General features: G+C 35.7%; 1 protein-coding gene across 5 annotated transcripts in view; it reads left to right on the top strand.

Moving 5' to 3' along the window:
- Positions 1–663: 663 nt before the first annotated feature.
- The window catches only part of LOC136824911 (espin-like), a 118,943-nt gene continuing 102,111 nt past the window's right edge, over positions 664–17,495 (top strand). For 2 of the 5 annotated variants that reach the window (XM_067080895.1, XM_067080898.1), the window contains exons 1-13: positions 664–808; positions 2,427–2,553; positions 3,115–3,293; positions 3,903–4,005; positions 4,584–4,617; positions 5,831–6,031; positions 6,610–6,757; positions 7,458–7,551; positions 8,261–8,391; positions 9,654–9,778; positions 11,695–12,995; positions 13,711–13,785; positions 14,143–14,257. In XM_067080895.1, coding sequence (XP_066936996.1) covers positions 3,127–3,293; positions 3,903–4,005; positions 4,584–4,617; positions 5,831–6,031; positions 6,610–6,757; positions 7,458–7,551; positions 8,261–8,391; positions 9,654–9,778; positions 11,695–12,995; positions 13,711–13,785; positions 14,143–14,257 — 2,494 coding nt within the window. In that variant the 5' untranslated portion in view covers positions 664–808; positions 2,427–2,553; positions 3,115–3,126. Of the gene's footprint in view, positions 825–2,426; positions 2,554–3,114; positions 3,294–3,902; positions 4,006–4,583; positions 4,618–5,830; positions 6,032–6,609; positions 6,758–7,457; positions 7,552–8,260; positions 8,392–9,653; positions 9,779–11,694; positions 12,996–13,710; positions 13,786–14,142; positions 14,258–15,761; positions 16,160–17,495 lie in introns of those variants that run through there. The other 3 variants (XM_067080894.1, XM_067080897.1, XM_067080896.1) reach the window with 2 other exon arrangements.

Genomic DNA, 17,495 nt, shown 5'->3' with positions numbered 1-17,495 from the left:
TTCTGACTTAAAAACAAAAGAAAGAATTGAAATCCCCAGCCATGAAAAAAGAATTTGAAGATCAATCCCTATGGAGTTTTGTTTCGTTATTTTTACCCCCAACTGGCTGAAAAAATCCGACCGGGTCTGTGAGAAAGAGATGCTTTTCTATCTAAACTTGCGTTAAGAAATTAGTTTGTTTTGCTAACTTTTTAATCATGTGATTTTAATTAGTCCGTTTTTAATATACACCTTTTCGACCTTAGCCGCCGATTGCCGCGCGGGCGCATTCTATTCTCCGTTTTCCGTTTTCCCTCTACTCTGTTTTTTTGTTTTTTTTGTATTAAAGTTACGTTTTTACCTACCCAGAGCATAGGTCAATTTCCGTTGTAAATTGGCGATTAGGAAAAAAGTTTCCCGGGAATGAGAAAATTTACAGTAATTTATCTCGTTTGTTTATTGTTTTAACACATGCACTTTTTCCCCGGACCCATTTTATTACTCGAAACTTTAAAGTTGAAGATCGCTCTCAAACACAAAATCTTAGGGAGTGGTCAGAAAGTATCTACTTGGGGGGTGGGGCGTGGAGGAATTCTAGGGGATTTTTGATATCCTACACCCCATTCTAATAGATATTTTCTGACCACTCCCTTAAATAATCAATTTCTATTTGTTATCTATCACAGACACAAACAAATAAAAAGAAAACAAATAAATTATGCTGAGGTCATCATTATGTGATGAATCAATTGGAAAACAGAATGACGCAATGACTCGACCGTTTAGCGTTAATAACAATCCATGAATGGAGGAGGGACCGTGGCATTGGGTGAGTGAGGGAGAATGTAAGAAGTTTATATTTATTTATTTTTTAATTCTCTTCCATGGCTTCTTATTATCATTTTTAAAGATTTATCAAATTATGTCGGCATACGGCAAATTACGAGAAAAAAGATGTTCTAGATGTTTTGGGTATCGTGATTCAACCAAAAATTAGTTGAATATGAGGAGACTGAAACACCAATTTTGGTCACAAATAGTAAATTTACAGAATATTCTTAGCTAAAAAGTTTCATTTTTGCGAAATTACGAAAGTTAATTTTGAGGAAATTAATTCGATCAAACGGACTTTCACTTGACCCAGTTGCAGAGTGTGGCACTTTTACTTGAGATATCGAGTGCACAACTCAGAAAAGGTCGAGTGCAGGTGCAAAATTGCTATTTTTAGCTTAAGTCCGGATCAAAATTTATCAGGTGCGCTCTTCCAGTGCAGATCTTGGTATTTTCAAATTTATCCCTCGAGTGCAGCCTTGCCATACTTTGTAAACTGGCACTCGACCTGTAAATATTTCTTCAAACATAAAACGGAAAAAAAAAACCAACAGTTTTTACATTATGCAAATTTGTTATCATGAATAATAGAATTTTGTCACCATTCAACTCAAACACTTGACAACTATTCAGTTTATTCATATCTTTCGAAATACATTTTTATCCTATGTTTTATAAGAAAAACGAAACGAAACTGAAAATTGCCTATAAAAAACCTAACGCTCTAACACTTGGTCCTCAGATATGCCTACAAAAACCATTTAAATTTAAGAGTCTCTGTAATGTCCAGATGAGATGGAGTTTTTATAAGATACTTTAATAGTTTTTGAAGTAATAAAAATGACGCGTTCTTTAGAAAAAGTCAAAAAATGCGTTTTTGGCGCTTTAAAGATTTTTTATTTACGGATTTTAAGTTTGCCTTGGAATACTGTTATTCAGTCACAACTTACCATCAGATTTATACTAGTGACTGAATCAAACTAACTTAGATTTCTAGACTATCTTGTCCCGTAATGTTTATGAAAAGGGTCCCTTTTTCACCACCTTGTAAGTCCGCCAGAAGAGTTGCAAAATTAATCAAAAAACAGTTTTAGCCTCTGAAAGGGTTCCAAAATTACGAGTCTCAACAATCTCTCAAAGGGTCATAAATTCTTGAATTTTTGACTAGAATTTGAAAAATTTGGCAGAGATTTTAGGGAAAAGTCTCTTATAAAGGTGGCAACAACGTCAAGAAATAGATTTTATGTAAGTTTGTTCCAATTATATCTAAATTTTCAAAATTCAATCTTTCGATTTTCGAACTTTGGCTCGGACATGAGGGACCCGTCATCTCGAAAACCTAGTGCCCCCCGGACATCTATTCAAGGGGCCTTATGTGCTTTAAAGGCGAAAACAATGATTAAGCCTAAAAGATATTTAGTTGTTCTTACAAAAAAAATGTTTTCAATGGCTCTCCCATGAATCGACAAACTTAATAAACAGACTATTGAAATGGCTGAAAAATAATGTTATGATTTTTGTGAAATATTTATTCAAATTCACCATTGCGGTATATACAATGATTTTGAAAATTTGATTTATTTTTTTTAATTTATACTCTTCTTTATTTCTCATAGCAATTCATCGCCGGCTACAGATTTGACTTTTTGGGACAATTTGGGCCCAAGTTGTCATTTTGGTTTATGCTGACGTTTGCTTGGAGATAATAAAAAATGCAATCATTAGCTGTTTTGTTATAGTGAGGTATTTTTGTAACGTTTGAAGTTTTTGCAGTTCTTTATTTTAAAAATGTTTGTCATTTAAAAATTCTTTGTTTTTATTAGAATGTTTTTTACCTGTTATATGAAATTTGGGAGAGGGTTCTTTATGCGACTATTACAATCATGGTTGAAATATATTGAGAATTCCGGTTATTTTAACGTTTTTCAAGATTTAAAGTTCCGGTGAGAAAGTCGATTCTGGGCTCTTAGTTTAATCGATCTCTTTAGTTTAATCGAATATTTCAATTTGAGAGGGGTTGGCAGACTTCCAGGCTATATTCTGAGCCTTATTGGACTATTTTTGAACATTTGGATACTGAGATCCTATAAGCTCCCAAGTTTTAAGTCTAGCAATAAAACTCAGAGTTAAAACACTACCCTTCGAACCTACTTTAGAGCACTTACAAATCGATTGTGGTTTTAAAACTTCCTGGGGAATTTCCCTTTTTTCTCAAATAGTATGACCTTGATTGTAGCAAAAACGGGACATTTCGGTAGAAAACATTACGTCATGAATATCATGAATTTAATAATTCGATTTCAGGCAAGACACAAGATGTCAGAACAAGCATTGCGAACCATACAAGAAGCATACTCCAATGGCACTTTGAGGCCGAACGTCCTAGATCAAAGGGGCCTGTCCCTTCTCCATTATGCAGCGTTTGATGGCCAATTATTGTGCGTCAAATGTTTGATTAATTATGGAGCTGATATACATGCCAGGTTAGTTGTCCATCAGGTGCATATACATACACTACACAGTACAGTGTGCCCCAAAAAGCGGACACATTTCTTTAAAAAGTAAAATCCTTATGATATATTGCGAAATTTTATGACTTGTATACTTAATTATTTCGGTCCCGAAAACAGACCAATAGCCAAAGGTCACTGATATTATCAGGATATGTTTATTTTATCACCAAATCCAGGTCTCAGTATGCTTAAATATTTATATAAAAAGCAAAACCTGTACGGCCTGCAAGCTGCAAAACCATCTTGCAGAAACCTTGAATTTGGCTCTTCTAGTTCTAGAAAGAAATGAGAATAATTCTGACCCCAGACAACCAGTTCGACCCTACCCCCTGGAACAATGGATTTTCTCTTTGAAGGTTTGAATTTCTGAAAGAGTCCATTGTTGTAAGACAACATTTCTTAAAATGACAAATACTAAAAAACAGAACTACTACTACTAGCTTTTTCAGAAATAAAATTGAAAGCTCCTTACTCACCCAAACTAGGTGTCGGTACCGGTATATCAGGTGTCGAAAAATGAGAAAGGATATATTTACTTTTGTATCTCTTACATGCATACAATTTCTTACCTGATTTCAGATCTCGAGAAGGATTTGTTGCAGCACACTACGCGGCCGCTGGCGGTCATCTACCGATACTTCAATTTCTTTACGAGCGTGACAAAACTTCTGTTACTGTCAGGGTAAGAAGGTTTTCCTTTTTATTGTGAAACTAAAACCGAATGGGTTCACGCTGCATTGAGATTTCCAAAAAAAATTGAATATGGAGGATATAGCATTTTGTGGAAATTTACCTCTCCCCCCCGGACATTGTGACTTTTGACCCCGGACAGCAGGTTTAACATCCCGAACAAGCATGAGTTGACCGCCTGGACATTCAAAATTACCCTCAAACAGAGAAAATTACCTCCAAACAGATAAAGTCTACCCCTGGACAAGGCAAATTTTGTAGATTTTTCACTACCCCTCGGACAATATATCATCCACCTCATTATATACTTGATAACTAAAGCAGGGTAATTTTGATCTCAGTAAAAGCACAAAAGCATTACCTGATACCTTTCTGCTTGATGCTCAGCAATTAAGAAAATGATCGAGGGTAAGTGGAGAAAGCCAAGGAGGAGGAGTGGCGCCCTGACCTACCTTCGGGTAAGCTATCGAAAAGGGAGCCTGCGGGTCGCAGCTAGATATTTTAAAAAGCTTGTTTGCGCTGATTTTTTTAATATAATAATGGCTGTCTTTGACCTGTTGTCTTTTATAGAACGAGTTCGACTTGACGCCGCTGTATGTCGCCGGTAAGAATATGATCTTTTTATATGTATGTTTAAGAAACCTTTCTCTATACCGTCGAAACATCTCTAATGTTATCTGGAGTAGGCAGGAATTATTTGAGGATTTTTCAAAATATTCTGTTTTAAATCGGTCAAAATTTTTCTTTTTTTTTTTTTTTTTTTTTTTGTTTTTTTTTCATCATTAATTTCTTGATCTCCAAAAGTATATTGGTTCTTCTTACAAGAAGTTGAAATATTTTATGTATATGTTATGTATATAAATGTATATAAAATTCTACGATTCAAACTGATACGAAGTGGACAGCTAAATCATTAATGGAAGCTTAGTGGGCTGGTCGGCTACATAGTATAGAAATAGTAAATCAATGGGCAACCTAATATAGAAGACGCTGAAAAATAGGTTCGTCGGATAAGATGATATAGATAAAAAAAACACATAGGTCGAATTGTGTAGGTTGTCAAAGTCCTAGTTATGCAATGAAATAGTAAATATTAAGATTAGGGAAGAAGAGAAAAACTACTTATATGATAATAGTTTAATATATTCATAGGAGATCAAACTGAGAAGAAAATTCGAATTTAGAATAGATAGACGTAATAGCGCAACATCGAATTAACATCAAAAAAACTAAACCATTCGGTTAAATTTGTAGATATTGTGATGGCAAAATTGTGGAATGGCTGCGGTAAAATAGAATATAGGTTCGGTCTCATTTAGGAATATAAAATGCTAGAACAATGTTTTAGATAAAATAAAATAAATATTAACATAAAATAAATATATCAAAAGGGGAACGCTAGAATCGCTGGTGGGCTAGAAAACACAAGAAGAGTGAGTCCAAATATATAGCAAGTGATTGAAAATAAATGACCTTAGAAAATAGACTAGGCTGCAAATGCTAAAGACTACACGTAAATTTTTTCTTGCTTATATCGATGAACTTTTTATACCCTGGACACCAGGAAAACAAAATCTGTTTTGTTTTGTTACCCTAATGGCGTCACTACTCAATATGGGTGAAAACGTTTATAAAAGATCAATATATAGATTAATCCAACCATAGGTCCATTGTGGATATAGCTTAGTTTAGATTTTATTTATTGGCTCACATTAAGTTTGCTTATGGTCAAAGTTGTCCGAACTGAGTCTAAACGTAAGTCAAACGTCCAATTATGCTCTAATACGATACATGATGTAAAACTCTTCTACCCACAGCACAAGAAGGCCAACTGGATTGCCTTATTTGGCTTAACAAATACACCCGCACTGTCCGTTACTCAACCAGTGTTGAAAAAATGAATGCCGCCCTTGTTGCCGCCCAAGAAGGGCGTTTAGATTGCTTGAGATATTTAGTAAGAGTGGAAAGAGAATTGGTCAAAGCAAAAGATCGGAATGGGTTTAATGTCATACACTATGGTAAGCCAGCTGGCACACAACGTTGTTTCAACGTTTATTTATTTAACGTTCACAACGTCCATATAACGTTAGATAAACGTTGAAACAACGTTGTGTGCCAGCTTGGAAGCTTCTTTTAGCTTTTAAAATTGATCACCCGTTTTAAATTTGCAGCCTGTCAAGCTGAGTGCCTTTATTTTGCTCTAAATGGCCTGGTTTTAGTCTAAAATGATTACCTTATTTTAGGGGGGATGTTTAGAGGACCGATTTCCGACCCCCGACAATTAGATCCGCCGTTTATTGAAATTTAAAGATTTTTCCAGCTCTCCTCCCCTTTATTTGGCACCTGAGAGCACCATCTCTCTGCAATCCATGGACAAAAATTATGAGAAAAAAAGAAAATTTCTTGCTATTTCCCCTTCCCCCCATTTGCAATGCCCAATGAACGATGACACGTGCACACTAAACATTGCAGTTGGGGAAGGGGATCTTCTTTCTAAATTTCTGAAGTAACTTCCAGTGTTTTTCTCAAACATTCTTGTCCGTGATTGTACTCTCACATTTATAATATTTTGCTCTTATTCTTTCACTTTTTTCAGCTGCGAGTGAGGGGCATTCACGTGTTTTAAAATGGTTGATTGATCACTGTAACATCCCAGGAGGAGCGCAATCGAAAATGGGACAAACTGCTCTCCATCTAGCTGCTATTGGTGGGCACGCAAGCTCCATAGAAATACTTATTAAATGGTAAGATTAATTGAGTTTTGAGTGCTACTGCTAGAGGGAAGACACAAATTTAATAAATAGATCTTCGATAACATTGAAATTCCCAATCACATACATATTAACTTTCGTGTAATTTTGAATTATTTTCCCTCGTTCACATTTTGAACATTTTGAAATTTCAAATTATCAAAATTTTTAAAATTTTTGAAAGTGACATCGGGAAATAAATCTAGAATTTCCATCAAAGTGAAGGTAGAAAGACCGTCACCATTCTTCCCTAAAAGTCTGTAATCGAAAAATTCACAAAAACTCTAATGGTATGGTTCTGAGTGATAATTTTCCATTGAATTACAAATGGGAATGAAAACGAAGTCAATTTTGGGAATTTTCCTACCGGGGATGGGAAATTTTTAGCCATATTTTCCAGTGGGGCGGGGGTCCTACCGGGTCTGTGAAATAGGGTTGTAGATGTAGTACCGTATCGGTAAACATGAGACTACTAGTATATGTTTATTACTACAGGTGGACTCTCTTTAATTCGAACTTCTATTATTCGAATTTTACTAAAATTAGAACTAATTCTCCGTTCCCTTCATCAAAGGGAAACCCACTAAAAATAATTACTATAATTCGAATCTTTCTGTAATTCGAACAATTTAAGACTTGCCGATCGACTTGGTAGCCAGAGTTAACAGTGTAGTACATCTTTCTCTTTTATCAGTGGTGTGTCACTTGAAATTGAGGATGACCATGGCAAAACAGCATTGGACTATTCAACAAACTCTAATCAAGAATGCAAGGAACTGTTGCAAAAGGTTTGTAAAAAGATACATGTACCTTTCAAAGAACAACGTTATTGTTTCAATGCCATATATTCTATACTGTATGGACGTCTTTTCTAAGAATGAATTTTTTTAAATAAATTCTGAGTCAATTGGTGAACAAATTGAAGGTATTTTAAGCAAAACTGAACCTTCTTTCAAAAGCTATCGGATGTTCCTATCATCTTGAGTTTTAATTTCAAAATATTCCTATTTTTACCATTTTTTGTAAGAATTTCTGCGCAATTTCTTAACAAAATAGGGTGTTTCAAAGTTTATTATAAAGCCCTAATGTGAAACTAGTTCTTAATATTTTGGCCATTAAAGCCTCTTGTTCATGTAAGGTTTGTTCTTATAAAAAACGTGTAGCCAGAAATTTTTTAACTTTTCCGTTTTTCCATAAACTATCACATCATTTCGATGGAAAGGTAACGGTTCCATTTCACGAGAGCGTTATTTAAGCCATCACGAGAACACCCCCTCGAGCGCTTTTCAAAAATTGAAAGATTTGACCTGTTTGCTTCTAAGGCCCCAGTTTTGCTTTAAATGCCAACACCAATCAACAAAGAGTTTAAAAAAAGAAAGCAGAAGTGTCTATATACTACCGGTATACGACTTGACCTCTCCTATGAGTATACTAGCAAAGCAGCGAATGTGTTAAGACGGAATTGTATAAATTCTTCGTACTATTTCTTGACTTTAGAAATTATCACTCCTTTGTGATGGCGATGCTGAAAAGAAAGTTCGTTTTGATGAAAGCGTTCAACTCCACGAAACGTTCCCTTCACACCATCACGCAACTTCTTTTGATAATAAAAACACACGTCGTAAAAGGTTTGAGTTTTCCAACGATATTTATGAGATAGGTCACCCAGTAGACAAGTCTGTTTTCAGCACCTCTATTATTCGTTCCGCTTGAAAGTCGTTCAGAAAAAAATTCTCCGCAATTCGTAAAAGGTTTGATTTTTCTACTGATATTTATGAAATGAAACTTTTTTTCGCCGGAGAATACAGAGAAGGATTCGTAGGTAAAAAGGGCTTTAAAATCTATTATTCAATTATTTCTGTAATTCGAACATTGATCCCTTCAACTCGAAAATGGTATAAAATATTCTCCGTAATTCGAATCTTTCTCTAATTTGAATAAAATTATTTGTCCCAAAACAATCCTATCGTCTACACAAGCTCACTAAAAACGTGAATAATTTAGGAGCTGGGTGGGTAAATTTTCATTTTACCCTTGGATATTTTGTAAATTTGTCGAATTCCTCTGAAATTTGGCATATTTGTTCCTTGAGTAAAAATCTGGATTTGTTTTTCATTTTTCAATTTTTTTTATTTTCAAGGCAATAATATTTTCATTAGTTTTTACACTCGGACCTTTCAATTATTTGAAGCCACAAAAGTTCGACTATCTACACCCATAGGTGCTTTAAAAGATTTACTGACGCTATTTTGTTCGTCTATCGGCCATTACGGCTGTAAACACTGCGCGTATATATATATTCACGCCTTTTTCATCCCTCTGACGGGCGATAATGTACTACAGCTCTTCTGGCTATCTCATTAACTCTCCCGCTTAGCGCCCTTTTAACGCCCAATAGCGCCTTCCACGTTCCAGGTCCTAGGTTTATAATCATCCTTTCATTTGTAGTTAGAATACACGGCCCTATGGGCACAAACGTCTTTTGGACGTCTAATGTACGTTTCTAGGACGTCCAAAGGTCTCAAAGCCGTCCATTGAATGTCCATAAGACGTCGCGTGCCCAAAAGGGGGCTGCAAAATTATACCAATGCAGTCAAAACGTGTGATTTTTTACTTGCTTTACAACTTACAGCTGATAACTTTATTAGTGTCAATAAATTTGAACCAATCAGAAATAAATGTCATGTAAAAAGCACATAAAATTTCGAGTAAAAGCGTGATTTGTCTTAATTTTGCAACCTCTTGCAGAGCGTTGTTATTGCTAAATATTCTTAGGTGGGTGCTATAAACATATAGCTGGTGGAGCTTCAGTACAGTAAAATCGTCTAATTTAACCCTTGAAAATCAAATCAGATAGAGAAACAAATTTTTCTTGTTTCTTTTCGTTTAGGAGTACTGGTATTTTTTGGGATGCAGATTTGCAAGCGGAATTTGATTCGTGGAGAAATTCACCAAAACTTTCCAACAATCGGAAACAAATGGTGGAACGAAGAGAACCTTACTTATTGAACAGAGGTGATAAAAAAGAATAGAATGCTTTTTCCTTGCGCCGTGGCTAATTGGGCCATCCTATTTTATATCCATGGGGTAGACAAATATTTCCAGGAGGTAATCGGAAAAGAATTTCTAAAGGAGTATTTTTTATTTTTCCAGGGTGTAAAAAGTTATTCTAAAATTTCCAGCGTGTAAATGACTGAATTTAGTTCATCAACTCTCACTTTTAAGGTATAAAAAGAATTATTCCAAGGGTTCTTTCGCAAATTTTGCCATTTTCCAGGGGTATCCACACATTTTTAAGAATCTTTTTTTTCCTTGAAAAGGTTCGTCCATCCCTTTTTAAAATTTGAGTTTGGTTTATTTTCACAACGAAAATATACTATGGGTATTCGCTTTCTATGGTACCAAACAAATAAACCTGTTGTTCTATTTCTAAAATCTCAACCTGGTCTCCCCTAGTACCCAGGTTTGCGAGGTGACGGGTATGTCCGAGCCGAAAATCGAAAATCGACCCTTTGAGAGACAACATTTTGGTGATTTTGGGACCCTTTGAGAGACTTTCTCCTAAATTTTGGTCCATTTTTTCCAAATTTTGGTTTGATTTTCACCCAAATTTGGTCAAAATTCTTGGAAATCGTGACCCTTTGAGAGAGAAATTTTTGATTTTTGTGATTTTGGGACCCTTTCAGAGACTAACTTTTGAATTTGTACCCCTTTGAGAGACTTTTGAGGAATGAGAAAAGGTACCCTTATGGCTCGCACATACCCGGCACCCATTTTGCCTAAGTATCCCCCCCCCGGGCCTGGTCTTTATAAAAGCTATTTGTATAAGGGTCTATTTTATCTGGGTTTTAAGTTTTTCTGTTGGATTGCTGATGCATATATTTCGAGACGCCACCAAAGGAACTCTAAATTCCGAAACAGAAATTTTAAGCTTCTCTTTGCAATCCAATTTGTTCTACAGTATGGAGGGATCTAAAGTCTATTCACGATAAGTGTGCACTCTTTTTTCATTTACCTATAACTTTTGAAGGAATTCTTCAATCTTTATGAATTTGGTAGCATTGGAAAGATATTAGCACTTTTCTACAAGATCTTCATTTTTTTCTTCTTCATTTTCATCTTCATTTTTAGAATTTTTTTAAAGATTTTCTTATTTCAAATTGTTCCACTCATTAATATCTTTCCAATGGGTAAAAGAAAAAAGAGTGCACACTTATCGTGAATAGACTTTAAGTCAGACACTAATCAAGTAGTTACTTTTCCAACTAACAAAAAAAAACACAAGAAGGGTAGTAAGTTTTTTGGGAATGGAAAAGTGGAAAAAGTTCCTTGCAACTACTCTGTGAGTACCTTCAACTCTCTCTAATTCGAACTCTACTATTTGAATATTTCTATAATTCGAACTAAAATATTGGTCATCTCAGCTAGAAAGTAGTATAAAATAGTCTCTGTAATTCGAATCTTTCTCTAATTCGAGGAATATTATTGGTTCTGTGAAGATCGAATTAGAGAGAGTCGGTTGTATGTGTTAATTTGGATGTTTCCTCCCGGGGGGGGCACTGGGGTTGCGGACTGACGGTATGTGCGGGCCAAAAATTGGCTTTTAAAATTGCACCCTTACAGTGCAGCAAAAATCAGTGAAAATCATACCCTTAGAGTGCATTTTCCCCCAAATTTTCGATCCCTTTCGTGCAAAAAATGGTCAAAATTCTAGCATTTTTGGTCAAAATATCTAGATTTTTCAAGAATTTTCTGAAATTTCTACCCTTACAGTGCATCTCTAGTTTTTCCGACCCTTACAGTGCATTTGAGGTGCCTTGAAAAAGACACCCTTAGTGCCCGCACATACCCGTCGGGCCTTTTGCCCAGCTGCCCCCCCCCCGGGTGTTTCCTTTATCTAAAATATTCGAAATCTTTACTTTATTTCACAGGTCAATCAAAAGTAATCCGTAACTTGCTAAAACAGAATCGAACACCGACCAGCACCAACAGTTCTTTATCAAGGGCGTCTACCGCCCCAACAACGCCCATCACGCCTTTAGAAAAACCCGACTTGTTGAAACACATAAATGATCAATTTGCCGAAGCTGCTCGAAAAGAAAAACGTAAAAAAGAGAACGCACAACCACCTCCAGTCCCCGCCCGTAATAATGGGCGGAAAAATAAATACAAGAAGTTTAAAGTGACTGATCAGAACATACAAAATTCGTTAAGGAAGTATCATTCTATAGATATTGGACAAGCAATGCAAGAACTGGAAAAGGATAATAAATCTTCAGTCGATAGAAAATTCGAAGAATTGAATGCATCTACACCGAAAGAATCGAATAAATCGGATAAATCGAGTCTTTTCCCTGCTACTCCTTTAATAGATGAAAAACAATTCGATCGATTAATTTCATCGACTCCAAACGATTCAAGTGTATTAGATAAATCGAGTTTATCACCTGCTACGCCTTTAATGGTTGATCGTCGCTTCGAAGAACTTACGAAAGCAATGAATCTGAGTAACGCCTCAACGCCAACCGACCAGATATGTGAACTACATTCTCATTTATCGCCACAGTCCTTCGCACCGAGTTTCGCATCGACACCGACAACTACCGACAATTTATACGATCGTTTATCGGATATTGATTCTCACCGACGAAGTCCGATGAGTTTCACTTCCGAAGACCGACGAGCAATATCAGAACCATTTTCGTTTTTAAATCTAGAAGAACCTCCAGCTGGACCTCCGACGCCACCAGTAAGGACGAACACTGGGAGCCGGTTGAAACACGATCTGAAAAACAAAGACCAAAATAACAATTTTGAAGAATTACGTAAAGTTGAGCGACAAAAATCAAGCGTGTCACAACACTCGCTTCGCCCGGAAAGATCCGATTCGGGAAAATCAAAAACCCGAAAATCCGATCAAGTTGAACGCGGACCTTCTTTCAAAAGATCAATTTCACCGATGCTACAAAACTTACGGTATAAAGACATGGGTGATGACACTCCAGAAGAAATATACCAACCATCAACATTCTTAGCACAATCCAATAAAAATTCATCATTCGGCAAATTAGACCGTGTCCGAAGTTTCTCAGCTGATCATTTAGTTTCGGACGATGAAGTTTTTAAACCTTTTACTGATTACCTTGATGAAAAAGGACTGGATCAAGTTGATTTTAAGGTCCCATCTATATCAAGTGATAATAGCAAGACACTGTTCACACGAAAAAAGAAGGTACGTACCTAGTCTAAATCTAGACTACTAATTTAAAACTTTATACTAAAATGCTACTAAGATTATTTCAAACTAAAAAGAGAGATGCGCTCCAGAGAGAGAGGAAAAATTATTGTATTATAAAAAGTCAATCGCTCGCGGTTTTTTTATAGCAGACTTACTCCTTTTCGGCTTTGTGGCAGAGCTACCCTTATATAATGGTCTGGAAATCGAGACTAGTACGTTCCTGTTTCCGGGCTTAAACAATGTTCATAGATTGTTCTTTATATCCAAGCTTGCATACAACATTATTTTGACGTTTAACTTATGTCACAACGTCTATATAACGTTAGATGAACGTTGAATCAAAGTTGTGGTCCTTGATTCGATTATTCCATTCTGTATGTTAACCGTTACTGTTATCTAAGGCTGGGAATTTCTTTTCTTAAATGTTAGCTAGAATTGAGTCTTATTGTTCTTATAAAAAAGCTCTCATATGTCTTGCCTATTCTCGAATACCGTCATTTCTCTAATTAGTTGGGAAGAAGTCCTTTAATTTATTTCCTCTAAATATCAAGTTTTTTGTGTCACCTTAGAGCCTCTCTCTAATTCGAATGCTCACAACTTATGTCTTTTTCAGTAGATTTGGGACATGGACATGGACGGACGAAAAATGTCTTTTGAGATTTGTAGAATTTTGTATGAATGTTTGAGTTTTCTTTTTTTGTGTATATAGAGATTACCAGCGCTTCTTCGTGGCGTCACGTCGTTCATCAGCTCCGTGCGCTCAAAGAAAGAAGACCCGTACGAGGTAAGCTTGTATTTCTAAAACAATTCTTACCATTCCAAAACATGAAATAAAAACCTTCAAAAATATTAAGAATGATTTTATTCCCAATCTTATTCGAAAAAAGCGCAAAGGTAGAGCATTCAGCTGCGGTATACATGAAACCAACCACCTGTTCTGTATCAAAGAAAAATATGGTACTGACGCCTCCCTTTGCTCAAAAACTAAAGAGAAGGGCTAAAAAGTAAATAGCGGAATCTAGGCACAGAAAATGATACCCTGCACTACTTTTAGGTAGACAGCTGAGGAAGAGGGTGCCTTCGGGTCGCCCACAAAAGCGTTCAAAAAACTTTTTTATTCACTGATTCTTTTTCATTTCAGATCTACTTTAGCTCATCTTCGACAAACCTCCCACCTTTTGATATAAATAACATACCAAAACAGCAACGTAAAACTCTACTCAATAACGTTACATTACCAAGAGCGTCCCGTAAAGGTTAGAAATCGTTTTCTTTACTAAACATAAGAATTACTTGTATTAATAAGTAAAAGTCGAAGACTAGAGTCGAATTTCCTATTAAGACTTTGATTTGCACAGCCCGAGTAGTTCTTGAACAAACGGTAGAGGAAGTAACATTTACCACTAGGGAATTTGAAAAATTTCAAAACGCGAAAAACAAAGAAATTTCTCTAGATTCAATCTTTTATATGAAATGTAGCGCAAATTTTAAGGCCTCGTTTTTTCTTGCTCGAGAAAGGTTGAAGATTCGCCTCTCTAGCCTCCGACTTGCAACTAAATGGCTTGCACCACCCAGAGCAACACGAATGATTCTAAACTTTCTTTTTGTGTCTTGTCTTGTGTGGGTCTGTTTTCGTTAGATTACTTCACGTTAGTCTTTTCGCATCGAAGAGTTAGGTACAAGCTAACTAAAGTCAGAGCTCCCGTAATGTAATGTGATGCAAAAAGACATTTTATAACTTTGGAAAAGAATTTGCCGAAAGATTTAGATAGGGCGCCTGTTTTAGGTTTTCCTGTGATGCAATGATGTGTCTACGTCTACGTTTCTTGGGAGAAAATGGGAAAGAATAAACCTTGCTATATCGTTTATAAATAGATTTAGGAATTACCTATGTATGTTAGTTAAAATAAGGACCACTAAACTGTAAAGCCTTCTTTGGGGATTGTACGCTTTTGTAAGCCTTCAAGAAGTCTTTCTTCTTGATAAGCTTTATTCATGATATTCATGACGCAATGTTTTCTACGGAAAGACCCCGGTTTTTGCCAGTAGTGGTGAATTTTATACAACTTTTATCTAGTTTAAATTTTCCACTACTGGCTAAAACGGGGGTTTTTCCGTAGAAAACATTACGTCATGAATATCATGAATCTGTAACTTAATAACTGATTTAAATTACTCATGATTAAGCTGTAATATTAATAATTAAAATAATGATTAAAAGTCAAAAGCTAGAGTCGAATCTTCTAGATATTTTAGATTTGAAGAGCTCCGACCTCGTCCCCGTGTATCCCAGGCTTTATTTATGTTACTGATTGACGCCATAGAATATTATCTAGTGTTATCAGTAAGCATAAAAAAGCTGATAATACGCAGGGAACGAGGTTGGAAGAGCTCTACTTATAATTCATGATATTCATTATGTAATCTTTTCTACGGAAATAACCAATAGTGGCAAATTTTAGCTAAAGAAACATTACGTCATGAATATCATGGATAGACATGATTTGTGCGGCGCGTGTGGTTTTCATATAATCACCCGATAGGAAGCAACATTTCACCAGGGATTTTTAAATATGTAAAATGCGAAACAAACAAAGTACTAGATTCAATCTGTGATTTAAAATACGAAATTAATGTTAAAGTTTCACTTTTGCTTGTTTGGGAAAGTTTGAAGACTCGCCTCTAGCCTTCGTCTTAAAACACCTTAAATTAAAACCCTTTAAAACTCTAAACATAAATATAAATTTTAAACTTTAAAAGGATTCGATATGGACGAGCTATTCGAAAGCAAGCCGATCGACGGAGTATACAGGACACACAGCATTGAGCGCCATCATGGTACACCCACACCGAGTCCACCTCAATCGGGGTACAAAAACAAAAACAACGTCAAACATAATCCAGCTAATATCGAATTCAACCGAATGGACCAATCATTGAGAGGGACTAGTCAATACGTTAAAGAAATCGAAAAACAACAGGCTAAAGACTATTTACCAGTACACGATGGGCGGGAGGACGCCCTTCCTTTGGCGGGCCGAATGCGGACAAATTCAAACTCGCGTAAAGAACGTGTTAACGCTATCATATGGTAGGAGATGCCTTGGAGTTTTTACAAGATACTTCACTGATTGGTCATTTAAAGTGATAGAGATGACGCGTTCTTTAGATAAAGTAACAAAATTATTTTATTACATCTTAACGACCAACCAAATCAAATAAGAGCTTGTAAAAACTCCAGCTTGTCCCTATGGTAGAGATAAAAAGCATTTTCACATATATGATGTTTTTAATGAATTTTAGGTCTACGAAAAAATAACATGGCGATATCTAAATTAAAATATTAATTATAACTAAAAGTATTTTAAATTGTTAAAATATATAAAAACTCCTGATAGAAAGGTAGTAAGATTACTAAACTGTATAATTCTTTTAATGAAGGACCTGTTCGTCCCTCATCAATTCACCAAATGATGATGATTCCCATGACGAGTTACTTTTTTCCGTTCTTTGAGCAGTTTCAGAATAAAACCATTAACCCCCTGTGGATGACACTGTCTTTTGGAGTTTTTTTTTACGGATGACAAAATGGAAAGAGAACTCTTTCGCTCTCAGTCCATTCATATTCTTGAAAATTTACGATTGTCACTCCGCCGCCTACTTAGAAAAACGTTTTACACGGGACCTCAGGCCTTTTAAGAAAAATGTTAATGTGATAAAGTTTAAAGGGTGGTTCTATACCCTCATATTTTCCTAATTATTTGGTCATCCGTATCGATAAATCCGTAAAATTTGATTTATTTTCTTGCTAAATATGTATCGGAAAATCCAAGATTTTTTCTTAAAAACTCATGAATCTTACGGAAATCCTGAAGTTTTTCAAAAGTTAATTGTTACGGAAATCCATGTCGTCCACAGAGGGGTAATGGACTATAACTGGAACCACCTTTCTATTCTGAAATATATTCTAAGTCTTGATCATACAATAGTTTTAAATGCGATTTATTGATTTCCATTTAAACAAAAGAGCGTACATTCGCCCATTTTTCTAAAATTGGAACCGCACAGATATCATATATAAAATACACTTGATAGAGCTGCTTTATGCCACGGCAGGTGAAGCAAAATAATTGTGACATCACTCTTTTGAAGCTAGCAAATAATTTTGCTTCAGTTAGGGACAGAAAAGACTATTTAGTATTTTATATACGATATCTTTGGTTGCAACTAGTAATTGTTTTGTATCATGTTTGCAGTAGCAATTTAAGTTTTAAAACACCAGTTGTTGCTTAAAATGTCTTGACTCTCAGGGTCAGTTATGATAACGTCTTGTTCGTCACTTTTTTTTTGATGTTTCGATCTTTGATCAGATTTTGACTCCATATTACACCCCATTCTCACAGACCACTGGAAAAATCGACCAAAATACCGTCCCCGGGGGGGGGGGGGTAGTTTCAGTGTTCCCACTGAAAATAATCCAATAAACCAGTCCTC

Source organism: Clytia hemisphaerica, unplaced genomic scaffold (genome assembly GCF_902728285.1).
Source record: "Clytia hemisphaerica strain Z4C2 unplaced genomic scaffold, Clytia hemisphaerica genome assembly, whole genome shotgun sequence".
NCBI lineage: Eukaryota > Metazoa > Cnidaria > Hydrozoa > Leptothecata > Clytiidae > Clytia > Clytia hemisphaerica.
Note: the sequence above shows the minus strand (reverse complement) of the source record. Positions and strands in the feature narration are given on the sequence as shown.